The 14,409-nt window shown below is 34.2% G+C and overlaps 1 protein-coding gene across 1 annotated transcript; it reads right to left on the bottom strand.

The window, feature by feature from the left end:
* Positions 1–8,706: 8,706 nt before the first annotated feature.
* Positions 8,707–10,895, bottom strand: LOC114286424 (AT-hook motif nuclear-localized protein 20). The gene has a single exon (XM_028229590.2). The coding sequence runs from the start codon at positions 10,284–10,286 to the stop codon at positions 9,396–9,398; it is 891 nt and encodes a 296-aa protein (XP_028085391.2). The 5' UTR covers positions 10,287–10,895; the 3' UTR covers positions 8,707–9,395.
* Positions 10,896–14,409: the final 3,514 nt, after the last annotated feature.

Genomic DNA, 14,409 nt, shown 5'->3' with positions numbered 1-14,409 from the left:
TTCTTCCTCTTTGGGATGTCGGGAAGAGCTGATTTGTACGTAGGAATGAAATTAAGCAGAAGAGGGGCCTTCCATTTGTGGACTGGAAGATCCAAAAGTTTCTTCAAGTCTTTGCTGGGAAAGAAAGACTAACGGAAGCCCTTTGGTGGCTGAGGAAGAGCTGCAAGGAAAACAGACGTTAGAAACAGATAAAGTATTGAAGACTTCGAAAACAAGTATGAACGCAGGGCTCTTACCATTGCCCTCTACAAAAACTGATTGCGAAACAGGATAGAGATGGAGGTCCTCGTCTGGAGCAAACTCCTAGTTCCCCGAGGTAATGAAGTAATCGTCTCCAGCTCCCTTATTGGAGTCTGGGAGGTCGGTTACGATTTGGTACTCTGTAGACCTCGGCTTAAGGTAGTAAACGTAGCCTGTATCTTTTTTGAGGCCACACATGGTGTAGCAGTATTGGATGTCGGCTAAAGTGATCATAACGTTTTCTTGTTTTGCTAAGGCTATGATGCCATTAATAACTCGGTAGGAGTTAATGGCAAGTTGCATTGGGTTCAACTTATAATAGTGAATGATCTCGCGAAAAAGGATATTGAATGGGAGCCGAAGTCCTCACTCGATGAAAGCTACAACAGGGAGGGGCATTGTAATAACCCTCACCATTGCTTATCGATAAACACTGATTACCGTTAAACTGAACTGATTATGATTGATAACTGAACTGATTAAAGTACCGAACTGACTGATTGAAAAACTGGAACTGAATTGACTGAGTATGTGTGTTAATTTGTATTCTATCTGTTTGATTGTTTCTTTGATCTGTTCACGTGTTATGTTTAAACTGCTAATTGAAGGCCTTATCGGTGGCCGAATCTGAAATTGATTAATGTTCTATGATCCTCACAATTAATGTGATTTTCTAGTGTATTTATCTGAAAACTGATTAGGTATGATTAAATGAGATTAAAATGAGTTAATTACATGAATTGGACTTATTTACCAAACTTGCCACTAAGTGGGCCATTACCTCACACACTTAGAGACTTGTATATGCTTGATCAAAAACCATTTTCCTCAGCCCTTTTCCTTGTTCTTGCCGACCTAGAGAGGAGATAGGAGAGAATTGAGTTCATTTTGTTGAATTGGCTTGAATTGCTTGGAATTGAAGTGTAAATTGTCAAATTGGACTCCTAAACCTTGAATACAAGACTAAGGTAGGACTTTCATCTTCTTGTTGTTGTAATAGAATTAATTCTTGCATGATTCATGCTTCAATTGTAGAGTTAAGACTTGTTTTAGTACATACATGTAGGATTAGAACATAATTCATGCATGCATGTTGAATTGATGAGTTTTGAGTTGAATTCATGGCAAATTGTCACATGCATGTCCATGTCTTGAGTGTAGGCCATGTTTTCATCTTGTTTGTGAATCAATGGGCTCACTAGAGCATGTTTTGAAGCTTTGAATTGATTTGAATTCATGCATGTTTGCATGTTCTTCATGTTCATGAAAATGGTTTGAAATTGGATTTGAATTAAACACCCTTGGGCTTTGATTTCTTAAAATTGAGCTTTGAACCATGTTATTCTATATGTTTACAAGTGTTTTCTGGAAATTCAGCCCAAGAGGATCGGTTTTGAATGCTTTTGAATTTGGTTTTTGGCTTGGAGGTGCAATCTGGAATTTCCAGATTTTGCACTTCCGCTCGAGCGGGAAAAGTGCCGCTCGAGCGTGGAATTCGAGCATCCAGCATCTTGCAACTGTTTTACAGTCCGCTCGAGCGAAATCACGTGTCTCAAGCTCGAGCGGGTGTCGAGCGTCCGTTGAGCGGAGATTCCACCCATCCAGCACTTTTGACTGTTTTTGCAGAACGCTCGAGCGGGTAATTCTACGCTCGAGCGGGTACCTTTGTCTGCATGTCCGCTCGAGCGTAGTGACCTACACTCGAGCGGGACTCTATTTTCTGAAAAATCTGATACTACTTTTAAAAGTGCATCTTTGCATCCTCATCTCATTCTGGGCATTCTTAGACCTAGTTTAAGACATCTTATTGGGGACATAGATGTAGAACACACCGAGGCAAATTAGGGATTAAGTTATTATCTTTCCCAACTGTGTAGCTTAGTGTGTGTTCAACCTGTGAACTATGTAGGGTTGGCGACTGGGGAGGCACGCTCTAGCATACTGTAGCCCAAACTCTGTGAGTAACAATTGTGTAAAGATATGTTCAACTGAGAACGTTTTCTGACTGTTTAACGAAACTGTTTTCTGAAGTAATTATTGTTAATTGTTTGAATGTATGTCCTATATTCTGAAATGTATTGTGGCATCCTTAGCAACTGTTGTATACGGTTACTGCTACTGTTACAGAGATCTCTGTCGGTTCCCTCGTGGAACCACTACTGTTTACTGATTGATGGCCATCATTACTGTTCGGTCTTTAAGACCTACTGTTTACTGCTATGCTAATGGATGTACCACATATGACTGAATAATTGTTCTGACTGAAAGACTGAAGTATTGTTTAATGAACTGCTTTCATTACTGTAAGGACATTTCATTCTTAACCTCCTTACGCATTATGTTATTCACTGGGCTTTAGCTCACTGTTTGTATATATATATGTAGGTGCTCAGCCACCAGATCGGAGCTAGGAGCGTGGGTTAGACTCCAGTTTTGTCAAGCCAGCCTTTGTGTCTCACTGCGAGGTTCCGAGTTGCCATGCTATGGCTTTGGGGTGCTTTGTTTCCCCCCCCCCCCGTCTGTCTCCATACTGTTTGGATTACTGTATAGACTGTCAGCTACTAACTGTACTGTTATCCAGGGATTAGGTCCATGTACTGTGTGACTGTAAATTTTATATAGACTGTACTGTTTGTATGTATGAATGCATGAAAAATCTTTTGGCACTCAGACTGTCACAGCTCAATGGACATTATTTATTTACTGTATTGGCTTCCGCCAGGCCCTGTACTCTGTTTTATTGTACTACTGTTAAGCAGGCCTTCGGTAATCTCGGATTACTGGCCGGTTACGGTGCTAAACCCATAGGGCCGGGTTTGGGTCGTGACAGGCATGGAATCAACTGTGGGCATGATAAAGTCATCTTCCCCAGCCAACCTCAGATGAACGTTGGCCGGGATGTCAAACTCTCGCCTAAAGTGCTCTAATTTGCTCGGAGTATCTACCCTATGTTTCCACATACCCATGATATCGGCTTAACTAAAGGGGTTGGATTTCAGAAGGGTGTGTTTCTAAACGGTTTTACGGACCTCGGCTAAAATACACGGAGTCTATGGGGAACCGTTTCAGTTTTTCCTAGAATTTGTGGGCTACACAAACGAATCCCAAAACCTAAAATTTGTGGGAATAGAGGTTGAGTATACGGATCTGGAAAACAGAAAAGCAAGAATACGCTTCAGAATCAAGAACAAAGATGGACTATCAAGAATATTGTAAATACGAAGGGTAAGGGGCCAAGAACAGTGGCAAAAGTACAGAAAAGTTGTGAATAGTGCGAGTGTTCAAGACATGGACAAAGAGCAAAATCGTGAAATAAACATGCTCCGATGCATGATTCATGAATCAAATGTTCGAGTAAAACAGCAATGACAACTAATGATGAAGCAAAATTTCATGGAGGACAAACAAGTATTAAAAACCAGAAGGAATGGTGACTTACTAGAGAAAAGAAGCCGATGCTTGAGATCGCCGAAGTCAGACAAGCGGCGGTAACAGAAAAAGAGCCTCGCTGGAAGAGGTTAAATAGCGGTGGTAGCAGAGCTTGGAAAAATGGAGGATTAGAGAAAGCTAGAGAGAGAGAGTTTTCGAATAAAGACGATGTAAAGTGAAAAGACGAAAGGGGGAAAAAAGTTTTTGTTAAAAACTTAAAACGGCGGCAAAACAGAATTGATGAGCCTAGAAAAACGTATTTGTCAGACGGCGCACACAGGTATAAGACGACTTAAAGGCACGTCACAAACACAATCCAGTAAGGGAAAGGCACGTGGCCGAAACGGTTGAGTTGTTATGTATAACAGCTCATACTCGTGAAGAAGCTCTTAGAATTCTTGATCTATAAAAAGACATATCGGCCTATGATGATGATCTCGGCTTAAGCCGATGTACTGACAGGAAGTACCGATATAGGTTCCATCACCTCAGAATGTCGAGGTAATAGAACCTAGGGGGCAGTTGTGGGGATATATTTTCTGAGTACAAACACGTGGCCAAGGTGACGCCGACGTGTCAGCCGAAGTGCCACGTGTCCTGGTCGTGACACCGAGATTATCTCTGCTAGGCCGAGGTTACTTCCGAAGATATCGGGATCCGAGATAAGCAGATAAGAGACAAGAATCCTAGTATGAGAAAGGATTTCATCCTAGATAAGGATAAAGCTCTTAGGGAGTTTATCTTTATCTGTTAAGGAGTCCAGGATAAACAGAGAACTAAAGTCCATTGAAGCAAGGCTCCTATTGGGACTAAGATTGAGTTGACTATAAAAGAGAGGCACCCCCATGAGTCTAAGGTACGCAATTTATATTCAGAACAGTGAGTTTAGAATTGTGGACTATCTTTGAGAGATATACTGACTTGATCGTCGGAGTACCCCCGGGTGGACGAACCACCACCGGAATCTTCTTTTTTTGTTACAGGTCTGCCAGGTGTTATCTATTCTGCCAGTGCTCTCCAGCTGATTACTGAGTTGGCAGTATGGTCAGAAAATCACTCACACAAGGTTGTTTCGGGTTTTTCTATAAAATTAGTTGCATATATAGGTTAACTGTCAAGATTTTTTTTTTCTTGGATTTTTTTGGGGCAAACTCAAGGAAAAACAGTAATTATTGGGACATTAAATTATGGAAATTGTTATTTTTGAAACTATCATGGACAGACCATTTTGACTTGTTTAATATAATAGTTAGGTACCACTTTTTTTTTTTTTTTTTGTGATCGGCAAAGAGAACCTTATTGATGAAACATATACGAAGTATAGTAAATTACATCAATAAAGAAGAGTTTGGAGTTAAATAAAACTCCGACCTTCTAGTTGGTGTGGAACCAACGAACGGAACAAAAACAAAGACATGTAATAGCTAGGTACCACTTGCTTACTATATATTAAAAATATAATTTGGACAGTGATGTACAAACAAACAAATCAAGCAAAACAATGTCACCGCATTGACAAAGCAAATTACATTATTTGTAACTCTAATAATATTAATAGTAGAATTTTTATTGTTTACTAATGGGACCAAGGACCCTCTCAAATATAAACCTACTTGATTCTGTTACCAAAAAAACAACAATGACAACAACAACAATAACAACTATATTCAGAAATAAATGATTTTCTTTCTTTCTTTCTTTCATTTTGTTTTGTTTTACCGACAAAAGGTGACAAAAAAAGAAAAAAAAGTTGTTAGATATGTATTACAAATGCATCTAAACACCAAATCGCAATAATAGCATAGGACAATATTTTTAGCTATTATAGATGAAAGTAATATAATATATTTTAATATGGAAGGTATCCCTTTTCTCCCTTTCTTCTGTCTCTTCTATAAAATTTGAAAATTTTAATTCTAATCTATTTTCTATCCAGTTTTATAACAGTAGTTTCATCAGTCTAGGGATACCAAAAGTAAAAAAAAAAAAAAAAAAAAAAGGTAAATTGTTTATTCTGTACAAAAAAAGTGGGGAAGTCGCATTGCTTGAAAGAGTTTTCAAATAACTATTTTATGGTTTGGACTGGCATATAACTTTTGATTATGTGTCACCAAAACATCTTATTATTACAAATATCATACCAAAAATCACTTTGTTTGTTTGATCAAAATTATGGTAAGTGACGTAGTTTGGTTCCACTATAAAAAAGATGCCAAGGCCATATCACTTTGTGCCACCGAGTCTGATAGGTGAGATAGCTAGATTGGCATGCCTCATTCTAAATCTTGACTTGCTAAACCTTTCCTCTCACTTGATATAATATTCTTTGCTTCCAATAATTGTTAGTTTTCACCAACTTTTTACCTACAAATGAACTGTGCCATTGGTTTGGTGTCTTAAGTGTTGAGGATACAAAGAGAAAAAATAAAATAAAAACCATTCTTTTCGCGTGTTTTAATTTTTAAATGAGTTAATGATCAATAGTTTATCATAGTATCATAATAGACAACAAATTATGCATTTGAATATCATCAACTATTTAATTATGATAGGGCAAATTACACTCATCTCCCTTAAGGTTTGGACAAAATACAATTAATTATAATTTTTTGACATAATTGTACTGACCTCTCTTTCTGTTTAGTTAAATTGATCGAAACTAATGCCAATGATGGGTAGATGCTGAAATAAACAAAGATAGGTATACATTTTAATAGGAAATAGATGATTACATTTTTTTTATTATTTATACGACTAATGAATTACTGATGAAAAATGACTCAGATGTTATGTGAATTAAAATAGTGAAGTAAGGTCAATGTAATTATGTCAAATGTGTGAGACTAACTATATTTTTTTTTTTAAAACCTTAGGGAGTGAGTTTAATTTATTTATAATTATAATATTTGTATGCTGGTGTATCTGTTACACATGAAACTTTCTCATTGTAAAGTGATCGTTAAAAATTAATTAATTGTATTTCTTTAATTTTTTTCTACACGATTTGTATTAATTCCTCCCAATTCATTGCAAATCATGTAGAATTAACTAAACATTATCCTTTTTCCGATCAATAAAGTTTTTTTTTTTTTTTTTTTTTTTTTTTTTTTGTCGATAAAAAAAAACATGATCCTTGCCCCAATGCATTATGGTCACGACAAAGACAGGAAAATGGCACAAGTCACCCAACCATTTTTTTTTTTTTTTGGTTTAAGTGTGATGAAAAATGATATAAAATACAAATGAAAGACAAATTCATGTTACCCTTGAATCCCTCATATGATTTTATTAATTTATGCACACAACAATAGTCATGCTAAGAAAAATGTTTAACCAAAGTTTTTGAATACGAATATAAACAAAATAATTATACAAAAAATAAATACAAAATGATGTAACAAATTTTAATCCTCATTTTAATTATTAAGATAACTTATATTTTTAAAATGTCACTGTTATATCATTCTTTTTATAAATTTTGTATAAAAATTTGATAACTATAGCATTTTCTTTTGATTTTACATAAACGCCTACCCCTCTCTTCTTTTTCAGTTCATTTAATCATTTACTTCAAGTAACACTTTCCTCTGTGTAGTTTCGTTTTCATAATTTATTTTTTGATATTACTGGGGGAAAAATAAAAAGTAAAAAACACTAATCATTTTAGCCAAGAATTTCGTTTTCATAATCATTTTTTTTTTTAATTTAACACTGCCAAAGAGGATCAAATTCTCAGTCGCAAATCTGAAAATTAAATCTGATTATACAATTTAGAATTAGTTTAGAAGGTTCACTACACATGAACCTTCAAATCATACACTCCGAAAAAGCCGGAAAAAGAAAAAGAAGAGATTGATTTTCTTTGAAAATATTATACTGAGTTTTTTTGTCACCATTTGTATAAATTAATATGATATATTATCATATTATATTTTAAAGTGAAAACAAATAATATATTATCATATATTTTTATAATAGATAATGATAAAACAAATTAGTGACATATAGCAATTCTCAACTAATATTTATATACATAATTAAATTCATCATGATTCATGAGTATATGAAGCTTTGCTTTAGCCTTAAATGGCATAGGGTTATTAATTCTTTGAATGTGATTTTTGTATGGGAAGAAAAAAATTAGAAAAAATTATATCCCAGGGAGAATGAACAATGTTGCAGTGATATTTGAGACCAAACTCTTCATTTTTTGGTAAATCACTATAGGATGCTCCAGTTTGGTTCGGGATGAAACCGAAATCAATCTAATCCATTATTCTATTAAAATCAAACTAAATCATTAAAATCATGGAACAAATTAAAACCAAAATATGTAAATATGGTTTAGTTCGGTTTAAAATTACAGTTTCACGCCATCTGTTTACAAGAAAAATTGCGACCTTTTTCAAAAAATTAAACGTGTCATAAATTTAAAAAATAATAATAACATTTCCACTAAGCAAACTAATCTCATAATGTTCACCACTTAAACAAACATACCATTAAGTAAACATGTTATTTAACATTAATCTGTTATAATTTTTCAAAACATAAAAATGCACATTGTTCAACCATTGACTTAAACAAACATAACAAAAAGAGACAGTACTATAATGATATATGAGATTAGGGTTTGAATTTTACATATGAAAGGTTAAGGTTGTATGCATCATGACGCATGATATATGATTTAAATTATACCATTCGGTTTGATTTAAATCCGCTAACACCGATTTTCTAATTTTTCACAGCAGAAACGAACTACGAATTAGAAAAACAAAACAAAACCAAACCTACTGAATTGATCTGGTCTGGTTTGATTTGCAATTTTTTTTGATTTTCTTACTCAGTCCTATATCACTATGCAAAAGTCAGTTTATTATGAAAAAATAGTGCTTGGATTATAGAATTTGGTAGAAATTTGAAAATGTAAATGAAGAAATGGGTAAAATATAGCTACTATTTCATCCATCCTTTTCATTTTCTTATCCAAATCCATAATCCAAATACAAACTAAAATAAATTAAGAGGTTTATAGTTGTAGAAGGATCAATTTTATTAATTACACCAAAGTACACATTCAAGACACAAAATCTAAACAAATTGAGAAAATCTAAAATGAAGAAACCTTACCATCTTGAACAAAAGGAAAAGAAAATGATCAATTAATAGCTAAACATCTTGAATTTCCAAAAGAGAAAGATAAACTAAAAGACCTATTATACATCCTCATAGAAAAGATTAAAAGAAAAAGCAGGTCCGAAACTTCCTCTACACTATACAATCACGTCAGTTGACCTGATTATGAAGAACAGAGAAAATTTGAGAGAGAGAAAGAGGGTAAAAAGGACACATAATTGTCATATTTACAAACCATTGTCTATTTCGCTTCGTTTTCATATATATATATATATATATATATTTATTTATTTATTTTAAAAATTTTCATAAAAAGAAAGAAAAGGGTATGAAAATGACGAGTTTTTTTTATTTTTTATTTTATTTTTTCACTAAACTAATTTACTTTAAAAAAAAGAAAACAGAAAACAAAATTTAGAACGGCACGATACTTCTTTTTTTTTTTTGGCAGTAGAATTCAGATAAAAGTTCTCTTAATGTTACTATTATTATTATTTTTGGTTACCTAAAATGAACTAAAAAAGAAAAATATAGATATGATAAATTCTCATCATATCTAATTCTCTCCCTTAATTTTTTTTTAACCTCTAGAATGGAGGAGGACGACCACCATGAGCCCAACCAAATGCATCATGGTTCAGTTGTAGTTGTTGTTGTTGTCCTCCTCCTCCTCCATTCCCAACCATGTTTGCCGCCAAATTATAACCCGCCAACGACGACAGCTCCCCCAACCCATGTTGCTGCTGCTGATTCTGCCCTCCACCACCACCACCGCCCATTCCCGGCGGCGATCCACCACCACCACCCTGCCCCTGATCTCCACCACCACCTTCCTCTTCCTCTTCCAAAGGCAGCCTCTCATACGTCGCATTCGAAAACGTCGCCGCAATCACCATCACCGGCCCAGCCGCTACCAACGAACCCACAACTGCACCACCCACCACCTGTCCCTGCCCACCAGCTAAATATATAGTGAGCCCGGTCGAGCCGGGCGGGGCTGGACCGGGTAAGAATGAACCGGTTAAAGAGAGAATCTCGAACCGGCCTTGAAGCGCCATCACTGAGCTCGAAGGTTGTCTGAGATTCACGTTCGTTACTGTACCGCTCGCACTGAGCACACACACGCCTCTCTGTCTTCTTCGAGCGAACTGTGCTATGCTTTCAACTACATCTGAGCCGTTCGATACCTCCATGACGTGGCTTCGGAGAGCGTTGGGGCTGTCCCGGGTCACAAAGATCGGGGGCTTGGGTTTGTTTTTTGAACCGGCCGGTCGCCCTCTGGGGCGGCGGTTGGAGACATCGATTGCGCCTTCTCTTGGGTCGTCGCTGTTGTTGTCTCTTTCTTCTTCCTCTTCTTCTCCGCCGTAGCTGGCGGCGGCGGTGGATATGCCCAGATCTGGTAGTTTGTTGAGAGCTGCCGATGATGATGGTTCGATTCCTGGAAGACCTACCTGGCCGGCCCACCACCTGCTCGACATGTTTGGATTGAGAGAAAATTGGGTGGAGAAATCGAGATGGGGACAGAAGGTGATTGTGTGATTGACTCAGAGAGATCTAAATTGAATTGGGTTTGGGTGGGTATGAAGAGATTTAAGAAGGGCGTTGATGGATCAGTTGAAGGGCCCAAGAATTATCTGGAGCTGAAGCTGGGAAGAGAAGATAGATGAAGAGAGACTTGACTTGACAGCTGAAAGTAACAGAAAGAGAAAGGTAAAAGAGGTGAGAAAGAGAGCATACAAAGAGAGAAGAGATGATTATGGTGATGGTGATGAACAAGAAAACCAAGAAAGCTGCTCTCTCTTTTGTCGTGATGGTTGCTTAGGTTGTGGAGATGAGTGGGAGTGGCAAAGGGGGTCTTGGGGAACTATGATTTTCCTAGTTTTTCTCTCACTTTGTCTCTCTGTTTGAGAAATGAGAGAGAAATAATGCATGTGCAGTAGGGCTGAGCTAGGGCATTGGAAATTAGGGTTTGTGTGAGGATGCGTGTTCGTGTGCGTGAGTGTGTGGGGTCGTGTCCGCGTGCGAAAGTGGGTGCACATCTTCATCCATATAAAACAAATATATATATCTATACTATATATTAAGTAAAAAAATATTTTTAATCTTAAATCTTATGGGAGTTTCAATCTCTTAATCAAAATTTTTTGATTTTTTGATTTAAAAAAAAAATCTTAGCATTTATTAACTTCTCCCAACTCTCAAGTCTTACTCTCATAATAACACTTTAATGAATTAAGAACAAGCATAAAAAAAAAAAATTCTTTGAAATCCAATATATATGAATTTCTTAAAAAGTCCCAACACATATGATTATTATCCCTCATAATAAAATTTTAATGTATTAAGAACAAGTATAAAAAAAATTCTTGAAAAGTTCAACATATATAATTATTATCAAAATGTTAAACTTTAATATAATATAATAAAAAAAAGACATTTAATTCTTTGAAAAGTCCAACACATATGATTATTATCAAAATATTAAACTTTAATATAATATAAAAAAGGAAAAAAAGAAGACATTTAAAATAAAAAAAAATATTTAAAAATCACAATTCACATATATAGATAATTGTAAACACAATCCATGCATAGCACGAGTAATATGCTAGTATATATATATATATAAATTCACTTTGTAAATTTATTTTTTAGACTTAGGCCAAGTTTGGCATACTTGAAAAAGACAAAAAGTCAAAAAGTTACTGTTCTATTTAAGTCACATCATCTTATTCAAGTCACATCACATCTCCAACACATCACTTCAAACCCAACCCAAACCCAACCCATATTACATAAAAAGTCAAAAAGTACACTTATTTAGATCATCTCAAACAACCTCTTAATAATATATTTCATCAGCAAAAAGAAAAATTTTATTGATGAAAAACATACAAAATATGATAAGCAAACATCAATAAAGAGGATAGTGCAGAGAGCATCACAGTAGACTTAATAATATATAAATGATATAATTTATTGATAGTTGAAAAATATAAAAGAGAGTATTATCTTAAATTGTTATACAAAGTACGTTTAATTTATTTATTTATTTTGTTTTGAATAACAATGCTTTAAACAAAATTATTATACAAATAAATTTTTTTTAAAGAGTAAATTATACTAAAAAAATATAATAAATTTTATAATTTTAATGTAATAATACTAATTTTTATTTTAATATAGTTAAATAGACCGAAACTAATACAAATTGTGTGAAAATACAAAATCAAAAACCTAAAACATACATTTTTATATAAGAGAGATGAAAATATGCTTTTTTTATTATTATTTATATAACTAACAAATTATTGATGAAAAATGAGTTAAGTGTTATGTGAATTAAAAACTCAAGCGAGCTCAATATAATTATGTTAAAATTATGTAATTTATTATTTTTTTTTCTAAATCTCTAGAGAGGTCGATGTAATTTATCTTTTTTTTTTAAAATAATTTTTTTACAAAATAATTTGAACATGGAAAGTGATTTATAAACAAAATTTGTATATGTGAAGTACATCCAAAATAATGTGGTAATTGCATGTTTGTAATTGTGAGCCATAATAATTAATGTTTTGAATAAAAATGAATAGATCACAAATAGTCATGTCATTTTATATCAATTTTTTTTGTATAAAAAATATGTTTGTATAGCATTACCTTTCAAACATTATCATACGTTTTGACTAATAAAAGTACATGAAAAATATATATTTTATATTTTTGTCTAACTATTTTGTTAAGTGAACACTCCAATGATACTCTTTTTTCTTAAAGTTAAGTTTTCTAAATAAACGGGGTAAGTTTGATTGGCCAAAATACATGCACATTATTAAGAGGTCAATAGTTCAAATCTTTATATCTACCATGTGGATCTTATTGTCTGTATATTAATTGAGATTTTTTTTTCACATTTTAAAATCTTCTTTACAAAAAGTTCGAATAAAAAAAATTAATTTCTTTAACTTTTAAAACTCTTCAAATATGAGACCAAATGTTTTCTGTGTTGTTTATCATATTATAGCTTTATTATATGATCATGAGGTCAGAGATGCTCTTACAAAGTGATTGAGGTGTCGTGCAGTAAGAAAAATTTAGAAAATGAAATGTGACCATTATGCGAACATGATAGGTGCCACTGTCGTATAAGTTTGTAAATTTTATTTGTTTGGATATATTACTATTCAAAAAATTATTTGATGTCCACAATGCACCATGTTGCTATGTCACAAATCAATAACAAAATATCACTCTATAGGTCACTCTACTTTATTTTTTAATCACTAGCTTAAAATGATAGATAATATAATATCCACTCATTGCAACTATTTTGGGGCATCGCATAGTCATATTATATGGATATTGAATAATTTCTCATTGCTCTCGCTACTTTAACTAATGAAGAAAGAAGTATTTTGTGTAACAGGTACACCGCGATGGTGTACTCTTTTCCCTTGCATATATGTGGACTTTATTTTTATAGATTTCATGTGCATGTATGCAACGGCATGATAAAGTGCATTCGTTGTATACTATTATGTGATGAGAATATGCCGAATGGCTAAAAAACATCTTCACCATTTTTAATTATTGGATAAATTACATTCATATAGTCCATGTAATTTATTTTTCATGTCAATTTGGTTTTTATATTTTTATTATTCTAATTTTATCCTTGAATTTTGTATTTTGTCTCTAAATAATTCAATCTAATGATCGTCAAGATTTTTGATAGAAAATAATCACTTGCTCTTTTTTTTTTATCAACAAAAAATTTTTATTGATGAGAAAAAACTTTACAAGAAAGAGAATAAGACATCAATAAAGAGAATGATGCAAAGGGGGATGATGCAAAGGCCAACATAGTGACACAACACCGAACCAAGTATCTGTTGGTGATGGACCAACAAATACACAGAAACACAGCAGCAGGACTAGCAGATGCACAACACAAAGGCACAGAGGCACAGAGGCAGCAGCCCTGTGACAGATAGATACACAGTCAGCAGATAGATACATGGCCAGGACGGAAGCAGGTGTTGCCCAAACCAGTAAAGTAATAAACCAACAGACTCCAAAAAGCCAGCCAAAACACCAAACCAACAACTAGCAAATGGTGGCAGACAAGCAGGTGTTGTCCAAACTAGCAAACTAGCACTCAGAGAAATAGATACATAGCCAGGAGTGAAATAGATGTTGCCTAAACTAGCAAACCAACAGACTCAAAAAAGCCACCTACAACACCAAAACAACAACCAGCAAATGACAGAATAAATCACAACAAATGGTGGCAAACCAAGGTACCAAACCAGCTATTAGCCCTCAGCTGTAGTCCTTAATCTGCTCCAGATTGTTGATTAAGTCCATGACAGAGTACATTATCCCCTTTGATGAAGCTTTAACCCAAAAAGCAAATCTAACCTTAATAATCTCACATAACTCAGACCTACTAGGCTGGACTCTATTAAAAATATACAATCATTTCTTAACTTCCAAATGGATCAGAGAACAATAGAAGGTAAGGCCCTCTACAACCTCCGAACCAATTTTTTATGATTCCAACCTAACCACCATTGAAATAAGCTATCAATAGACTTTGGC

The sequence above is a fragment of the Camellia sinensis genome, unplaced genomic scaffold (genome assembly GCF_055761805.1).
Source record: "Camellia sinensis isolate YWXY unplaced genomic scaffold, ASM5576180v1 Unanchor12, whole genome shotgun sequence".
Lineage (NCBI taxonomy): Eukaryota > Viridiplantae > Streptophyta > Magnoliopsida > Ericales > Theaceae > Camellia > Camellia sinensis.
This window is presented reverse-complemented; position numbering and strand designations above follow the sequence as displayed.